This window comes from Pagrus major, chromosome 5 (genome assembly GCF_040436345.1).
Source record: "Pagrus major chromosome 5, Pma_NU_1.0".
In the NCBI taxonomy this organism is placed as follows: Eukaryota; Metazoa; Chordata; class Actinopteri; order Spariformes; family Sparidae; genus Pagrus; species Pagrus major.
In genome coordinates this window covers 24,210,482-24,230,553 of record NC_133219.1, presented here as the reverse complement: position 1 = coordinate 24,230,553, position 20,072 = coordinate 24,210,482, and the positions used below count along the sequence as shown (strand labels likewise).

The 20,072-nt window shown below is 39.0% G+C and overlaps 1 protein-coding gene across 2 annotated transcripts; it reads left to right on the top strand.

Moving 5' to 3' along the window:
* Positions 1-4,930: 4,930 nt before the first annotated feature.
* Positions 4,931-19,760, top strand: LOC140996187 (calsenilin-like). Of its 2 annotated transcripts, none has more exons than XM_073466497.1 (7): positions 4,931-5,036; positions 13,236-13,360; positions 13,472-13,541; positions 14,854-15,032; positions 15,307-15,411; positions 15,546-15,608; positions 19,705-19,760. In XM_073466497.1, exons 1-7 carry the CDS (start codon positions 4,931-4,933, stop codon positions 19,750-19,752), a joined length of 696 nt encoding a protein of 231 aa, XP_073322598.1. In that variant the 3' UTR covers positions 19,753-19,760. The 2 variants fall into 2 exon arrangements, with proteins under 2 accessions (XP_073322598.1, XP_073322597.1); XM_073466496.1 differs by lacking the exon at positions 4,931-5,036 and adding an exon at positions 11,255-11,366.
* The last annotated feature ends 312 nt before the right edge of the window (positions 19,761-20,072 follow it).

The following is a 20,072-nucleotide window of genomic DNA, read 5'->3' as shown; positions in this document are numbered from 1 at the left end:
AAAGGTCAGAAGCTGTGCGGGGCTGTTTGATCCCTTGACTCTTTTTTATCTCTCCCTCTCACACTGTGACGTGGTGTCACAAACTCAAACAGATTTTCAAATGTGGCCTCGGACAAAAGCCGCACACACACGCACACACTGACACACTGAAAAATTCTATCACTATCACCTTTTCCACAGACCCTGGTAGTTTGTCTGTGTGTGAGATTCAGGTTCTCGGGCAGCGGTTTCTAGAGCCGGTGTTCACTCTGTTAGCATTGATCTCCATGACTGAGCATCCCCATCTAGTCCTTTAAAGTTTGGCTCTTATCTTGCTAGATTTTGCTCTAATCCAGGATCTCCAGCAGTATTCAGCAGTATAGCAGCGTTAGCCTCGTTGTTGTGGTAGTTGAGCTGCATTATGGGAGCTGTGATGGCTGCTCTTTCTGTGGAGGCCAGGAGGCGCCTCTCTCGGCCCAGCTGCCTCTCTCACTGCAGCCACAGCGCAGCCAGGTACCATCGCTCAGGTAGGCACTCGTGTGGTTTCCCCTCCACGTCATTATCTGTCTCTTCATCCCCTCTTTTGTCTTCTCATGCACCCCACCACCCTCTTACTTTGCCTTTCACTTTCTCACTCTTGCTTCTTCTAATCAGAGCGACTTTGTAGTCAAACTGTATGTTGAGGTACTTTATTTGAGTGTTTAAATCTGACACTTTACAGCTTTGTTTTATGTTTCAGATTAAGATTTTATAGAAAAAACATATAATATGTTTTAAAAGTATAAGTACATTGTTATAGATTAAACTACTCAAGCATATGGAGTAGTTAACCTCGTCAATCCCACTGACCCGAAAGTGGTCATTATGAACTCGTGTTATTCATTTTAATTGTTAAAACTCACAGAATTATTTAAATTCTGGATCCTGAAGTTTCCAAAGATACTCAATATATCACACCGGATGTTTTGGAAAATGTGTATAAAATGATGAACAAGACAAAAAAAAGTTTTATTAATTCTTTCCATTTCGATGAAATATTTGTTGCCAAAACACCAAAGTTATCTAAATCTAAACATGTCAGGGTCACAGGAGAAGAACAGTTGTAAAACATTAAATAGATCTTCCAAACTACTATTTTACCTCCTGAAATTCAATTCAAGAATCGGTCGTTCCTCCGATTTTACCTCACATGTTTAACTGCCATTTCTGTGACTCTTCGTCTTCAACTGTGATTTTGCTGATGTGTCCGACTGAGAGGAAACAGTCTGGGTCCTCTCTCCCTATTTACTGACTGTTGTGTCAGCAGGCAGCGCCAAGCCTACCTTTTAAAAACCTGTTAGTGTCCTAATGGCCTGCCCAGAGGAACAACCACACACAACACACACACACACACACACACACACACACACCCCACAAGACCCCACAAACTGACTACACTTGCATCAATATACAAGAAAACAAATTTAGATGCACATAAATAGACACAAAAATGCACATATTCCTCCCTAATGCATGGTATGTTTTGTGTATGTGTGTGTGTGTGTGTGTGTGTGTGTGTGTGTGTGCGCGCGCGCGTCGTTACTTCAGTGTGTGGAAGCCTGTCACCTGATCCACTCTCCTCCACCAAGTGGTAACTGAAATGTAAATTTGACCTTAAGGGTGATTCATCCGCTGCAGTGATAGACACCACAGACTCTCACATATTGAAGAACAGAAACAGTAGAGGCTGGAAATAGATTTATGGTTTTATTACTGATGGTTGATTGAGATTATTCTGGTAAAGTATAAGAAGCAGAAAAAGAGGAGGGGAAGCTCCAGCGCCTCACCACAAAGATATTGATCTCTCTCACTCTGGCCTCCCATTTGTGTCTCCTATCTCCAACCAAGTCAATGCATTAACACACACTCCCTCACACACACACACACACGCACATACCTCCATTCCACATTTTATCTTGATGCATTAGCAAGTGCAGAGTCATCAGTTATCCTCCTTTGACCTAAACACACAACCACATTTATACACACTCATACTCACACACACATAGTAATGTTTTTCCATGTTATCTAAAGCAAACTGTTGCACATGTTCCAGGAATCATTATGATTGTCAGACATTAATAATAAAGTAATGCAGATATTAGTAATAATAATTATAGTAGCAGGGTACACTGTGGTGAGGTGGGGTGTCCCTGCTATTTGATCTGTGTGTGCAAGTTTGTGTGTGTGTGTGTGTGTGTGCCCACACTACACATAATAATAATTTTGATGATTTGGCAGTGGGGTGGCCACAAACCCCATCCTGGAATATGATTGGCCATCCCTGCTGACCCCCCTATCAGAGTCAGGGGGTGATAATCGGTTGGCTTGTTAGTATCATTGATAGATACTGAGTACTGAGAGCCCCTAAACCAGAAACTCTGTATGAAGTGACTGCTGACATTTCTTGTTGGAAAGTCAATCAAATGCTGCTGGAGAGACACAAAGTTAGAAGCAAAATAACGCACAAACTGACTAAAAAGAGACGAAAACATTGAAAAAGAGGCCGAAAAATACCAAAAGAGGTGCAAAATGACTTATATGCAATGAAGAGCAACTAAGAATAGGCACGAAACAAGCACAGTGATCTCCACAAAGAGATGCAAACAAACACAGAGACATAAAACAACCACAAAGAGATGCAAGCGAACACAAAGAGAAGCAAAATAAACACAAAGAGACACAAAACAACCACAAAGAGACAGAAAACAACTACAAAGAGATGCAAAATTACCACAAAGAGAAGCAAACATCACATAGAGAAGCAAAACAACCACAAAGCAACACTAAATGACCACAAAGAGAAGCATAGGGCAACAAAAAGAGACTAAATGATCATAAAGTGAAGCAAAACAACCACAAAAAGAAGCAAAACAACCACTGAGAGACATTAAACAATCACAAAGAGAAGCAAAACGAATATAAAGATGCAAAATGCCCACAAAGTGACACAAGATGACCTTGAAGAAATGCAAAATTGTCCGCTTCAGTCTGGGTGTCTTGTTCCAGTGTAGTATGATGGTTAGATGGCCTTTTACATGTCTGTGTCCAGGGGCCTGTTGTCTCATAATCTATATATGCTGGACTTCAGACTTGGGTTCAAACACATGATTACCTGTTTTACAAACATGCCTGCCGACCTGAAAGCTTTGCCACAGTTGGGACCCCCATTCAAGAAATGTCTTATTCCGCCTCGATGTGAAGGAGGGACATTCTTGAGCAGGACAGAGAAAGAGGAGTCGAGCAGAGGGGGAGAGAAAGTCTGCGGTTGGCCAAAGTTATGGAATGACAGAGGGGATGGAGGGAGGAGGAGGAGGCGGCGGCAAGCCCCGGGGCGCAAAAGCGAATCAGATGGACGAACGAAGAAAAAGGAGGAGTGCAGAGGAGTAAGGAGAGACCACAAGATGGGCAGGATGGGTGGAAGGATTAGGGTGGACAGGGCACTTCAGTTTTTAACCTCTGCCAGAGTGAGCACTCACTAAGTGAGTCGAGAGAGGAAAAGTTGCAACTAGAAGCAGCAACAGATAAATTGAGGAAGCTGCAGAGAAAGAGGGGAATGATGGAAAAGTATGTGCGGAGGAGGTAGACACTGGGGGAGGAGGTTTCACTCAACCCACAGCTCCTCTCAGTTTCTCAGGATTTCCCTCCCTGGACGCTGCTGCTGCTGCTGCTGCTGCTGCTGCTGCTGCTGCTCTAAGTGCCTTCTTCTCATGGGCCATATTCTTCCATATGAGGAGCTGGATTTGGACAAACAGTGAAGTGGACTGAATGGGACGAGACAGCGATGCAGAACCTAAATTTATTTATTTGCGATTGAATGAAGTTTGTGCTGAAAAGGTCTTTGTTGGACCTGAGGATTTCTGAGAGACATAAAAGCAGAAATAGTGGTTAATTTGCTGATTTAAATCATCACAAGTCCTATAAGTAGATGCCTGATCAATGCTTTTGATTATTTGGACAGTGCAGCCTTATTCTACCCAGTTTCACTTTGCATGAAATTCAGATTATTGATCCCGACAGGTTTGTTGTCAAAAGATTATCTCATCCTGAATATTGTGAGCAGATTCCACTGAGACTAGAGAGTCTGATTGTCCTCGGCTTGTTGTTAAAGAGCATTTACAGTATGTTATCGTTCCAGTGATGAGGTTTCAGAAATTGCTTGTGTGGTCAGCGCACATAATGGGGTAATTTATTTCTAATTGCTATTGTTGTTTTGAGGTTTTATGTCAATGGAAGATGAAAAGACTTTGGTATTTCATGTTCTGTTCTGTAATTATCTGTCAGTTGTATTCAGCCGGACTTTCTCCCACCTAATGGGAGCAAAATGATGAAAATGGACACAGAGGCTGTACTGAATTCTTTGCTTATCCCAACAGACATTTTCATCTAAAACCAAAATGTGAATTATGAGCCTAAACTATGACGTGAGGACTGATAATAGCTGTTTGGATTAAGAGGGTGAGCAGTAACTTGTGTCTTTGCCATTCTGAGCTCCCCGAGAGTGCAAGCAGGAGGAAACTCTGGAAAGTGACTCTAAACGTCTCGTTTAATGCACTGTAATAAATGACTCGTGACACAACCCCCATTTTCCCTCATGGGTCTAGAGAGGGAGGCTTTCCATATATGTCGGCGTCCACATATTTTCCACTTCAGCATCAGTGTTGACATTGGAGCAGCCTTCGTCCAGCTCACTGGCCTGGCTCTCATGCTGTCTCCTGGGCCTGGAAAAACAAACCCATGCTTTCAGCCACCAACCAGACCGATCCCTGATTGCTTCTGTTGAAAACACTTGTTGTTGACTCACCGAGCCAAGCTTTACTCGGGTCGGCCAGACTTCTTTTTCGTCTCTCTCCTCGGGGCCAGGCCTCGTCGTGCTGGCTTGGCCCTGAGTGGGCCCCCGCGTCCTGAAGTCATGGGGATCCAGGGCATGGAGCTGTTTGCCATCGGCGTGGTCATCATCCTGTTCATGGCAGTTCTCAAGCAGTTTGGCATCTTGGAGCCCATGTCCTCATTTGAAGGTAAGGGCCCATCTGGGGCCCCTCTACTGGCTGATACCTGAGGTTTGGTGCTACTGTTAACTACGGCATGACTGTACCTGTATGATCACTCACTGCCTCAGTGGGTAACCCCCCTATTTAACATTTAGCCTAGTGTTTAAGCACTTTACAGACATTTAATTAATGGTTTATAGCTAATTATAATGTGGTCATACACACAGGTATGTGTTTCACATACAGGATTAGTCAACATTTAAGCAGCGTTGTAAAAATACCCAAAAGTCATACTTGATTAAAAGTCTTAAAGTATCTGATATTATATGTACTTAAGTGTCAAAAGTAAAGTAAAGATAAACTATTTACAAAATATATTTACATGTACATATAGATATTGAGGGTCAACCAATTATTATTTGTAATGATTGCTGATAAAATAAATGTATTTAATTATGCGCTACTGTGGCTCTGATGCAGAATGTAATCTGAAAAGTAACTAGTAAGTAACTATCAAATTAATGTAGTGAGCAAAAAGCAAGATATTCGCCTCTAAAATATAGTACAGTCGAAGTACAAAGTAGCAGAGAATTGAAATATTCAGGTACAGTACTTGAAAATCATAGAGTAAATGTACTTAGTTACTTTCCAACACTGGTCGTTTTTCATATACAGTATTTATCAACAATTAGATTATAACATTTCTAATGAAGACATATTTTATATTATAAAAAAGTTTTTCTATGTGCTCATTCATCATCTGTTTTAATAACAACTTCCACAGGATTAATTAGTTACATTGATAAATACCTAAATCTTCTTGTAACTACATCACAGTCTTCTATAAACAATTTGATAGAGAGGTGTGGGGTGGTCAGGGTCGAGTAAAGTGTTTTATCTAATAAACTCTAGTTTTATAAACATGTAAGCTTAACTCCAAATGTGTAAAATCCTAACCTAATGCTGCTGCATTTCCTAATTTGGTTATAGACAGAGTTCCTTTAAGAGTCAAGAATATTTTAATCCTTTTTAAGATAAATAAACCGCTGAAAAATCTATTGGATTATCTGGAAAGAAGCCTACCAATGCAAACCCTTGTTTGGAATATCCTGCTGTAATATAAGAGTGACCCCGTCGTCTATTAAACACAGCTGGTGGTATTTATGCAACCATTTGCCAAGACTCTGTATCACTTGTTTCATAAAAGGAGAACCAAAAGAATATTCCAACATTAAATGAATCATCATCCATTGGTCACATTTTTTTTTTTAAGTTTAGCGGATATGTAATTATACCTGAGTGTCATTTTTAAAAACTTTTAAACTGATCACACAGTGTAAATCACCTTGTTTTCACATTGAAATATCACAGCATTGTTATAGATTTAACTACCCAGCGGCTTATTCATTCTGACAGGACTGGTGTTTACTTAAAATACTATGATTTTTCCTCTTTGCCTCCTATTCTTAAGTAATTCAAATACATTTTATTTATATAAAGTGCTTTACAATAAAAGACAAAAGCGAGTCGTAACATACACTTTATAAGGGTAATGAATAAAACAGAGATGGGGCGACGTAGTTTTAAAGTTTTAATGGCTAATTAAACATCTGACCAAGGGACAATATGCGAAAAGTGCCTTTCAGCTAATACTTGTACATTTAGAGTCATTTCAATCAATGTACACTGTTAATAATAATAATAATAATAATATTTAAATAAATAAAGAGTGACCATGGTGTTTATGTGTTTATGCTGATTTTGTAATCTCAGTGTAGCTGGTCAGGAATCCTCCCTCTGTCCTCTCATTCCCTGTCAGCTCTATGTAATAAAAATAAAAACCTATAAAATAAAATGGAAATATGCATAAAGAGAATTAAACAACACTATGCTATAGCTACAGCGCCCTTTTCTGATGTATTTGTTTGATATTTGAAAGTTCTGGACTATCAGTAAATCTATGTATGGCATCAAAGTGGGCAAAGGTTAATGGGATGTTTTATTCTGCCTACTAAGACAAAACCCGTAAAACCTTGATGGGCCAACAGTCTGTGTACATCTGGGACTGTAAAATAGCCATCGGATACTACTCTTTGAATGATGCAGCACCCTTTGATGAGAGTTTTGGGCTAAAGTCCAGCCAGTCAGAGTGCCCTGCAGTCAGTGTGCCAAGACAATTACAGCAGGAAGGCTCCAGTCGGCACATTAGTGCCTCTTGTATGGCTCAGCATCATGAGTAATAAATTCAACAAAAACACCAGTAATGTCCTTTCATTATTTATCACTCCTCTCAATCGCTCCAATCTTCAATTCCTCCAATAGTCCTTCCTCCTCCTCCTCCTCCTCCTCCCTCTGTGGCAGGGCCTACACCCCAGTCTAGCATTACTTCACATCAATTATACATGCAGTATCGAACAGGCTTTCTCTGAGGCCGCCTAAATATGGAGTCTGGAGTACTCCTCCAGGACCCTGAAGGACACTGGCCATCCCTCACTAGCCTCCGAAATTATCAGCATGTGTCTTCATCCCGATTCCTGCCACTTCATCCCAATTCCTGCCACTTCATTACTCCATCACCTCCTCAGTGAGACTAATTTACCAACTGCAAAGTCATTATCTCATCTGCCTGAGCTTCCTCTCATCAACCTAAACATATTTAACTATTTTACATTTCACATACGTGCCCCTGTCTTGATGTAGAGAAATGGGGAGAAAAGTAGATTGTCAGGCTGTCGTACTTTTTCAGGATTCAGAAGTCCAGATGTTGTTGCTCCTCATTGATTAGCTTTCTGTGGAAATAGACTCCTAATGCGGTCTGCTATAAATATCAACTTTGTGAAGATCATAGTTGTTATTGAGATCCTCACTGAAGTGCTGATTCAGGTCTGCAGTCATTCAAGAGTTTTCTACTCTTCGCACTTATATCATGGCATTTGACTTTGTACTTTTTTAAAGGTTATTCCTCAGGATGTAATAGTGTAGCTCAAGACTGTAGCTGTAACTGGGGGCACTGAGGTCATGTCCTAATATATAGAAGAGTTTACCTTCTACAAACAGAGACCATCTTGCAATGGGATCACACCAGCCATTAACGTGTCAACATTCTTTCTTTTCTTTCCCACGACAGCTCAGTAGTCATTACTCCAATAATCAGTACTCATCGGTCAGACCACAACCATCCAACTTGACCTTCATTTTGATCTCAGTTACACAGGTGTACAGGAAAAGCAGCAAATTCTCACATTTAAGAACCATCAGAAGCTGCAATAAAAATAGCTAAACAATTGTCAACATAGTTGCCAATTAGTAGTCAGTCAATCAATTAAGTAATTAACTGGCTTAATGTTGAATTGAATAATTGACTCATTGTTTCAGCTCTATGTCTACAGTTATCCACAAGCTGAGTCTCATAATATTTAGAATAAATATTTTAAAATGTGACTGTTTATTAGGCAATATTACAATTAAAGTAATAAAGAAAGACATACCTACACATCTGTGTACAAGCTGCTTTGAAACATCTTTTTAGACTATGTTGAAATCTGAAAAACAGTAGTTTGATAGGTGAAATTGGACTCTTGTAGGAATCTCAGTTGCAGCCTTCAGCACTGCTATATCTTCTCTGGTGCTATAATGTTGTTTTAAAATGCCTCATGTTAAAGAAGTGATTGCCAGAGCTCTTCTTAATCAGTGATCTGATGTCTGTTGTGTTTTCATATATTCTGGACTTTTTAATGAGGGATCAGGAGAAGATGCAATTTAAGAATTTGTAAATTATTTATTTTTTGTTATAAATAATAACTCATTATTATTAAGTGTTTTTTATAAGTAATAAATCATACCTTGAGGGGATCTTGGATTTTCCACATTTAGCATCAGCCGTACATCAATCAGCAGGCCAATAAGGTCTGGTAGCTTATTTGTTGCATTATTTATACCATCAACACTCACAGATCGTTTGATGTTGCTGCACTACAAATGCACTGTTTTTGTTCAAATTGCTTGTGTTTGTCCACATACAGTACATGTTTGTGTGCATGTTTAAAATCCAGTAAAATGATCTGATGTAAAAACAAACCAGCTGGCCTCTCATTGTTGTTTCAGTCCCGTCCTCTCTGCTCTGAGGTCGATTTTGGGTTCAGTCCAACTTGGTCCTATTTTGGGCTGACATCTGATGCCAGAGGTAGCCTTGTCTATAGAGATGTATACGAGCCCTATTCTGAGAACTCTGTGATACCAATATGTGGTATTTATACTCCACATTTGAGTCTCGTGCAGGATATTTTAGTGGCGAATTACATCAATATACTGTAAAGAAATGGGGTAGGGAATGAGCAGCTTTATTTGTTCATATTTTATTTGTTTGCTCATTTTCATGAAACAAATTTAACTTGAAAAACTCAACAGCAATGTCTCATGCCAGAAGTCATGACCCAGTTACTCAAGATAATCCACTGATTTTGTTGTGAGCAGTATCATGTAGAAACTTTTTTTCTACCAAACTACAGATAAGCTCTTGTCCACAATTAGATGCAAACTTCACTCAGTTAGAAAAAGGTATCAGGTTTCTAGAACTCTCTTTTTTTATCACCTTTGTTGACACAGTTTGCAATTGTGTACGTCACAGGAGTGCAGGGGAATGGCAACAAGGGAAGGACCCATGTGTAGAATGTAAAGGCAGACAGGATGATTTCTGTGATTTTCGGAAAAGGAAAGGCCGGCAGCAGGCAGGTATGGGGTATAGGTAGAGTGTATACCTCAACCAAGGCTCAACAGTCCTCTTTAATTCAATCAAGCCTAATCCAATACCATACTCGATAGCCCTGTTTCACTGTTTAACCATAATTTTGGCTCACCAGATCATGGATCTACATCAAATTGTACTCACTTGTAGATACCAGCCACCTAAATACACCTGATTATTTTTTTTTTTCATTGAGATCCGTGTATTATTCCCTGAGAAATTAGTGAAAATGTGGGAAAATGCCATATCTTGCAATCTTAAAGAAAGTTAAAGAAAAAAATCCTTTATCCAGATCCACAAGAAAAGTTGCTGGTGCCTATTCTGGGCTGAGACCCATCCTCCATCCAAATTTCTTGGAAATCCATTCAATAGGTTAAATACTGCAAGACTGATGAGAGAAAGTGAAAACAGGTGAGAGAGTGGGGAGGAAGGTCAGGTAACTGCATGGCAGTGAGCTGTGTGTGGGCATGGGGACAGAGAAGACAGAGATTGTGATTGTGATTGTATTTCACACAATGAATGAGAGTGTAATTCTGCAATTCATGCAAAGCAATTTAATTGTGAATAGAGAAAGAAAGAAGAATTTTCACATCCAAACATCATGGATTAAGTAACTTGTTCAATTTGTAATCAAAGCAAAACGTGTCTATCTGCACGTTCTCTCTTTCAGTTGTTTCATTAGTCTCCACTAGAGGGAGCGCACTGTCTCCCTTTATTACATGATTATGAGTGTTTGACACAGTATTAAATCTGTGTTAGGGACCCCAGGAGAGACAGGGGAACAATTAGAAAGTGGATCACATAGCTGACTGGGAAAATGGGATTCAGGGCACTTGTTGACCTTCGTCACCATGCTCTCTGATTCCTTAAAGGCAGGCCTTAATTAGCAGACAATAAGATGTGGGGTGGAGAGAGGAAGGAGAGGAGAGCATCAGTGATTCAGTCAGTGAAGGATTTTGTGACACATATCATCTGTGGACAGTTGTTGGATGCTGTTTTTTTTATTTGAGTTTCGGCACCAACTGAAGGAATCCCAAACCAGCTGTATGCTTGCGTGTCCCCATCTGATTGGATTTCCCATGGATTAACGTTGTGGTCTAGATTTTTTCTATTTTTTAGAGGTATTTCTACTGCAATTATCTGATCCAGTCGATCTTAATAAAGGATTTGGACAATCAGACCCTGCTCCTAGTTGTGGAGAATATCCTGAAAGATCCATTAGAACAAAAGAGAGGACGGGGTAAAAAAAAACAGGCAGTTAATTAAAAAAACAGAAGGGAAGAGCTAAACTGAGTGACTTCAGGGAAAAAATTGTGACAGAAACAGAGTGATGAGTGAGTGACACTGTTTCAGAGACTGGACGCGATAAAGAAGAAGAACAGAGAGAGTGAGGCTGAAAGAGACTGATGGATTGAAAGAAAGGTGTGTAGAAAGTCCAAGTATGTAGTAGAGGAAAACAAAGAGAGGGATCGTGGAGGAAAAGCGAGAAGACGAGGGGAAGATGAGCGTGAGGTGGGAGACGGAAGGACTGCAGACAGTTGGGATCGTCTGCCTGGTGATCATGTTCCTCAAACTGATGCACCTGCTGGGCCTGATCGACATCACTGAGACCGGTGAGACAACCTGGGAGAGGGGCAGTGAGGAGGAGGAGGATGGCACGGAGCGAGGAGGCTGGAGGGATTTTCTTTTTCTTACTTTGAATACACTTGTAGGTATTTGTAAACGTTGTTTGACTCTGAGTGTGGATAGTTGTAAATCATGACAGGAGCAGATATAGTTGTGAGGTGCTTAAAAAGATGAGAAGGGTGTAAATAATAATGGCATTTTTTATTTATCAGTTGCAGTATCATTTCAAAGACTTTAAAGAAAAAGGCTGGTAATGTTTTGACAATTTGTCATAGTCAGCAAATCCCCAGCAAAGACCCAAATCAACTTTGTGTTACGCCTTCTCTCAGAAACTTCTTGACTTCCCCAGCCTGTCTGTGGATCTCAGCCCAAGGAACATAAATATTAAAAGACACACATCTTTAAAACTGGGTCATAAAAATACAGTTTCCTTCCTTTAGAAAAGCTCAGTTGGTGACAACTGGTTGGTTGGCTAATTACATCATACAGTGTATACCAGTATATGCCATACCAGATGGCATATTAACCGTCTGGTTAGGATTAGGAAAACATCATGGCCAAAACATTTGGCCTAAAATACCCATTTTGGTTGCCACACACGTGCCTGGAGATGGCCCCACTTCCTTACTTCCATATCTGTGGTTTGTTGATATAGTCCCACTAATTAAAATGACACTAGGTATAAGTAATATAGATGCTATTTGAAATCCTAAAGCTCGTTATTACGATAACTCTGATACAACATGAAACAGCAATATGAAGCAGCAGTATTGTGTGTAAATGCAAGTTGAAACAGAAAACTATGTTGACAAAGAGAGCTGGAAAACAAAAGCTGGACTTTGAGTTGAGTTTTTTTTTTTTTTTTATGCCAAACTACTGTTTCCAAAGTCAAGAATAAACTTTTATGCTCAAGTACAAAATACTGTTCAGTCATCAGTTATTACATGTGATGAAGGACGTACTTTTGATTTTTATGAATGAACGTATTCGTCTGGTGGTCAGAGGTCATGTTTTAATTGAATCCTAAAGAAACGATCCAGTATTACATAAGAGTGGATCACCTCTCCCCACTGTGGTTTTGGTTTATGTTTCACAGCATATTATATGTCACTGCTTCTGGATGTTTAATCAGAATATAACTGGAGTGTTTTCCTCCGCACCGCTCAGCTCCCGTTGTATATAAACCTCTCAGTGTCTGCTCTGACATGACTTGTTTTCTTTGTTTTTTTCTTCCTCTTACTATCGCTCTCTCACTGTTCTCCATTTACTCTCTTTCACTCCATCTTGGTTTCAACACCCCTCCTCCTCTGTTCTCTCTATCTAAAGATGGTGAGTATGGTAACGGTTGAAACCCAACTAACTTTGAGAAAACCTCCCCTTTTTTTTCTTGTATTTCCCAGTCGTGCAGTGCTTTCTCTCAGTGTGTGTGAACTGGTAACAAATAATACCGCAACACTAAATCTGTGTGAGTACAAACTGACTTTGATTGAATTTCTCAAATTCTGATTTTCTGCTCTCTTTTTTGTAAAAAAGCAGATACAAACTTTTTAGTGACTTTCCCGCCATGAAGAAAGTACCTCCTCTTCTTTTTCACTCCCTCATTCGCCTGTCATTTGCTAAATTTCTTTCTTAAACTCGCACGTTTTCCCCTCTTGCTCTATAACAAATGCCTCCCTGTTGAAAGTGTGATCCCACCCCTCCCTGAATGTTGACCTGCATCCACACACTCAATGTCTGCCCCCATCCTCCCCCTTTCCCTCTCTCTACGTATCTTCTCTCTCTATTTCTTTCTTTTCTCTCTCCTACTCTCTATCTATCCATCCCCTTCTCTCTCTGTCTGTCTCTTTCTCCCACAGACAGCAGCGACAGTGATCTGGAGCTGTCGACGGTGCGTCACCAGCCAGAGGGGCTGGACCAGCTGCAGGCTCAGACCAAGTTCACCAGGAAGGAGCTTCAGTCTCTCTATCGAGGCTTCAAGAATGTACATCCATTTGCTCAGACGTCCTTCATTGCTCTAACTCCATTACAATGCTTTATATAGACTTGAATTATTCTGATATATGCGCTTTTTTTCTCTTCCTCTCTTGAGCAGGAGTGTCCCAGTGGAATGGTTGATGAGGAGACATTCAAGACTATCTATTCTCAGTTCTTTCCCCAAGGAGGTTAGACGTTTAAAACAATTTCTCCTCTCTTGTCCTTTCTTATTAGACTGTGCGAAAATTATAATGTGGGGAGGGTGGTGACTGAACCTCAGGAAGTTTTTTTATTTAAAAAGATGTACTTGGATGTTTTAGACATGCATTTTTGTCTACATCTGACCTTTCCTAAGCAAGTTACAGCCATTTATTATAAGATTATCCTCCCTGTTTTCAGTGGAAAAAAGGTGTAATCCTATATTTCATTTACTGACCATGTAGATCTGTCCAAAAAGTTCAGAGACTAAAAACAAAGGTTAGTATATCATAGCAGAAGACACTGAAGCAAAAGTAATTAATATATTACCCATTGAACATGAATAATAAAAGTAGCTCGGCTACAACTGTGGGTTTCCTTGACAAACCAACGCTGCAGAACTTGATGGTGTAATCATGTTCACTATGGAACCACTGAGCAGCTGAGAAACTCTACATTACATGAGTTTTTAGAGCATATGGATAGGATGAGCCAATCGAAAGCTATTAAATATTTAAGAGCAATAGCTGATTTTAGCCAACGACGGCTGTCTAGGTCTTCAAAGTAAAAGTATTTATTCATCAACTGAAATTGTAAAAGTAAATAAAAGTAATAAAAGTCCTGCATTTAAAATTATATTATATATTATAAATTATTAAGTACAGACGTGTAGGCCGAATGTGCTTCAAGTATCAAAAGTAAAAGTATTGTTCAATGCCCACTTTGTTGTGTTATATATAGACTAGTATTGAAATCGTGTTACTGATACATTAATTTATAAGTACTTTGCGGTCGTTGCTAATGGAAGTGCAGCTCATTTTAATAACATAATGCCTCAAACTGCATCTTGGCATATAATGATAAGTCGCTGCACTAGAATGAAGAGAAATAAAACATAATTTCAGAAGACAGTTGAAACAAGTTGATTTGCATGTTAACATGCAGGAATATTATACCGACTTATAAACTAAAATTACTTCATAGGAAGGAGATTTTTGCAGGGAACAAATGCATCATATTTTAAAGAGTGAACAGCATAATATTTTTCTTTGTGATTTAGTGGAGTAGATGTATTTAGTAGAATGAAATTAAATGTATCATAAAGAGTTAATCAATATAATACAATATAATGCATATTCAGCACTACTCGACCCATTCCCCTAACGTGAAAATATAATGCTGAAGTCCCCTGTGTCTAACATAAGGTCCAAACCTCCTCCCCACCCCAATAATTTTCCTTTGCTGCTTTGAATGCCATGTACTGTACACTCAATTAATGAACCCGACTCCTTTTGTCCACAGATGCAACCACCTACGCTCACTTCCTGTTCAACGCATTTGACATCGACAGAAACGGTTCTATCCGCTTTGAGGACTTCGTCATCGGCCTGTCAGTGTTGCTCAGAGGTTCGGTCACAGAGAAGCTCAACTGGGCCTTTAACCTTTACGACATCAATAAGGACGGCTACATCACCAAAGAGGTGTGTGAGGGTTAAAACAAAGTAAATTTGATCAAAAGAAATTATGAACCGTACCATTACAATCTGGATTTTCTAATTATATTCTGAAGGATGTAATGCCTGCCCTATGCAATGCAATTGCAGGTCAAACCAGCATGATTTAATCTCTGATTAACTTCTGTTAAGTTTCGTTCATTATGTTATAGCTAAGCTTAGTAAATCTAAAATTTAGCCACACAAAATAATGAGTGATTGTTTTAACTCTTTGACTTTGCTTCCGTCCTCTTGTCTTCAGGAGATGCTGGCGATTATGAAGTCAATCTATGACATGATGGGGAGGTACACCTACCCCTGTGTACGAGATGAAGCTCCCTATGAACATGTGGACAAGTTCTTCCAGGTTCTGATGCACACAAATAAACACACATGTACACTGTGCTACATAGCCTCTGTTATATTTCTATTCAAATGAAGATCACAAACTGTCCTCACTAATGTGTCATTTCTCTATGTTTTGTGGATTCTTTCCTACAGAAAATGGATAAAAACCGAGATGGTGTTGTGACCATTGAAGAGTTCATTGAGACCTGTCAGAAGGTGACTTTCTTACCCACTGCCACAAACAGTTACTCAGTAATACAAAAACAGGCATATACAATAGGTCAAGAATCAGTGATGTCACTGGTATATCAAGCAATGACTAAGATTATTCCTGTCCACACATAGCATCACTTATGTTTGCTCATGTTTGCTGTTACTTTCTTACCCACTGCCACAAACAGTTACTCAGTAATACAAAGACAGTCATACAGGTCACAGATCAGTGATGTCACTGGTCGATCAAGCAATGACTAAGATTATTCCCGTCCACACATAGCATCACTTATGTTTTTGAGAAAAACCTTACTTTCCCATCCCCTTCCTGAATTATTTCCACAACCTCCCTCTTCTTATGATTCTAAGTTTTTTTTTTAATCAACTTCACTTTTAACCCTTTTATTTTCCTCTCTGTTTTCCGTCAGCTCTTATTCACGTGATCATATTATTGTCAGACAAATAAGTCTCTGTTACCTCTGCAAAACCAACAATCACAGAAGGAATAGGAGGAAAAAACTCACAAGCCATTAGTTGTTGGTAGTTTTGGTGGTTGGGGATGTTAACTTCACTCTTCTGTTACTCTACTCTTCTTCTATAGGAGGAAAAGTAACTGCTTTAAAGTACTTTAAAGACAAAGTTGACCACAGTATAGGAGTGTTTTGTATGTACATCACCCCAAGAACAGGACATTTATCTCTTTCTGCATCTGTCATCCTCTCCACTGTGGAGCCAGCGGTAAAACCCAACCTCCCACTCTCTGGGTCACTGAACTACTGCAGCTGAACTGCTCATAACCCAAACCACAAGAGTCTGGAGTCAGTTCATAACAGTAAAATACAATATTAAAAGAACCTCAAACTATATATTATGCACACACTCTATTTTCATGTTGGAATGTTTTGCATCATTAAGTTAAACTGTTGTTTGTTTGGTTAAAGACTGTTTTCCACAGTGCTGTTGTCAGGCTCAGTGTTCAGGCTCAATCTGTATTTGTTTTTAGAGAATTTATGTTGAATTGACACTGTCAGTCATTTCAGGCAATTCAATGAGAAGTTACCCCCCTTAAAGTGGCTCAAAGTAAACATTTTTGTAGCAATTTACATGTTTTCAGCATTTTTTTATTGGCCACATATGCACAAATTGTAACGTGATGTGAAAAATGAGATCTTCCCCATCTCTCTTGATTGCCTATACAAGCCTATGGACGAAGTGTTTAAGTTGTTTAATACTGCTGGACTGTGGATTTCTCTGTGAAAGACTGGGGTCAGATTTTCCATGATAGTCCAAAGGATGTGACTTAATGCACGTTCTCGAGTTCCTTATCTCAGTGCCTCTCCGTTCCACTAACAGAGGGCAACAGTAGCTAACGTTAGTTTAGAAATTGAGTCAGCTAACATAAACTAAAGACCGGCTTTCAGCACAACACAACACACTAGAAAGTGAACCATGATACATACACAAATGTTCTTTAAATTCACAATATCACAATATATTCACAATAATAGTTGCATTATCAGTTAAGGATACATGAGTTATTTGGTTTAATAAGCTTTTTTGAATTCAGATACGGCACAAAAGGTTCTAAGAAACACATTTGTAAATTACGCACCTGTGATCTGTAAATCTCAAATCAACTTAAATTGACAGCACCTGCCTTGTGGTTACCCCTTATATAAAGTCAACGCAAATGAGGGTTGAGTCAGGAATGGCTATGGACCAAAAGGGGAAAACAAACCTTTCAGAAGACGAGATCAAGGAGATGGTAGAGGAGACTGAAGCCAGAAAACACATATTACTTGGTGGGCTAAATAGCAGGTTGACAAACAAAGCCAAACATGCAGCTTGGTGTGTCAGTGTGTCACCAGTGCACATTGTTCATAAAGCTCATGCAAAGTTTACAACAGGCTTGGATGAATATGCATCCCTAACTGCAATACCCCTACATAACCAGCAGGAAAATCACCTAAGTCAATTTTAGACTTTGCTTAGAGGTTAGACCATTTCCACGTCAAAGTAATGTTTGATAAATAACTACTTAAAGGTGGTTTTCTGCTTAAATCATACATAACATCAAAATTGATCATAAGTCTGTTTTATAAATGAGGCCGCTGAGCTACACCACTGTTGTTCACCCTGATGCCAGTCACAACATCACTAAAGACATGTTTCTGTGCTTTCTCCCAGACTGGAGCTGAAAAACAAAAACATGTCATTACAGTTTCCGAAGCTGTAAAATGCTAATTGATATTTATGGACTACTGCGGAGGCATTTACCTCCCGGTGTAAACAGAGGGTGTGGGCACAACTCTCGACACGTGTTGGTAAAATATTTTCTGTGATGAAAGTAGATGATATACTTGGGCAAATATTTGACTTTTGGCCCCTTGTTGTAAATATAATGTACAAGCTGTTAGGAGACTTTTTCCTGACTTCATAAGTACTTGAAGTCGGAGATTAAACTATGTGGGCTGACTCATGTTTTGTTTGCTTGTCCTGTAAACATCAATGAAGCTCTGACTCAAAGGGGTTAGTAGATCATGAGCGAATATTCTGTTTGAGATTGACCACCTGTGTGATTTCATTGAACCCAACCTCAGACATTGGGCAATAAATGTGTTTCAACTTTGCAGCTGTTCAAACACGTCTCAATCAAAACGAAGTGAAACGAGTGAAAATAAGAGTTTTGCAATGTTCTATAACATACCATGTATTCCCAAATTAGCTGCTAAATCTGTGATCGATGCTAATCTGCTAAAGGACTGAAATTTGACAGCACACCATCAAAAGAAACTATCTATTCTAAACCAAGAAGTGTTTCAGCAAGACTTTTACAGTTTTACATTTATACAGTATTATACATAAAGTTAAAAACATTGTACAACACAATAAATACACCAGTAAACATAACAACAACAAAAACAACAACATGTTGGACGTGACTATAGTACCACATTATTAAACATAATGCTTAGTTAATCTGTGTTTGAGATAACATGATCTGCATTACTTGTTATATGGGAGCAAGTTCCTAATCATCTCACATACAAACAACAAAAACAAGTTACAGCAGAGGTGAGAACATCACAGTGTTGGTGATATCTAAATACAACTGCATAAAGACCTCAAAGGGAAACTTCAACTTTAATCCTAAATGACTAATTATTAAAAAATTCTAGTTGTCCATTAAGAAGCCATCTTAGCTTCTAAATGATTTAATACATCAGTCTATACTGTTGCTCAAGCAAAATCAGTGTGTTGCTAAGTTAGATATTATGTGGCATGTTACAGGTTCAGGACAGTTCGATGTGTTTCTATGAATATGCGCCATATGTCTAATTTGTTTGTAAACTTCTTGAGCGGAGCTGCCTGAGGATGCAAAATGAATTTCAGTGCAACCTGGAATTAAGTATCGTATCGTATCGTATCGTATCGTATCGTTCTTTCGGTTAAACAAAATGGTCCTTCTAGCAGCGAAAAGAGGCTGGCCCTGCTGTTTTCTTGTGTTCTTCAGATAACTAGACACCAGTAAACAAACAACAGGATATTATACAAGACTTATATCCAGAATCAGAATCAAATTTATTGGGCCAGTATATGTACACGAACAAGGAATTTGACTCCAGTTCTAAGTTGTTCGCAATGTATTTATACAAAGAAGAGTTTACTGGATGATAGAAATGGACATACAGCTACAAATAATGACAAGTCAAGTGTTTCTGTAGATTGTAAATAAATACAGAGACTGCAAAGGAATAAATATTGTTTTGGTAAAGTGCTTGATAACTTTATACACATTACTGTAAGTGGATGGTTATGTACAGTATATGCATCATATAGGATTTATATATGGGTGGTAGACACATATTTAAGTCCAGTGTGTTTTAAACAGTCATTATATAATTTGTAACAATTGGTTTATTTTTCAGTGTTATTCATAATTACTACAACACTTTTGTATGGATAGACTTCACTTAAAGCTACATTTTGACTGTGGCTAACAGGTTTTATGTCACAAGCAATTTTAAACATATCGACCTGAACTTTACGTTTACTTCAGACCTCTGTTGACAAATGTTTTTCTTTATCTTTGTTCCAGGACGAGAACATCATGAACTCCATGCAGCTGTTTGAGAACGTGATATAAAGAATCAGGACGCTCTCAGTTGTTTTCCTTCATAAGCCCACTTGAACAACTCACACACAAACACAACACACATACATGCCCCTCATACTCTATACTCCACACACTGCAAACACAACATCCTGGCACATAATGTAGTTACTGTAAAGATACAGAATAGAAGAACTAGGAGTTTTTTTTCCATTTCTCGCCGCACTCCTTTAGCTGTATCTTGCAACTGCTTCTGGATTAAAAGGACTGCTACAGACAAAAGAAGAGCTTCCTGGGTAAAAGTCCTCATCTGTCCAGCCAGTTGTTTTATTTGTGTCCAAACTGAAGAAACA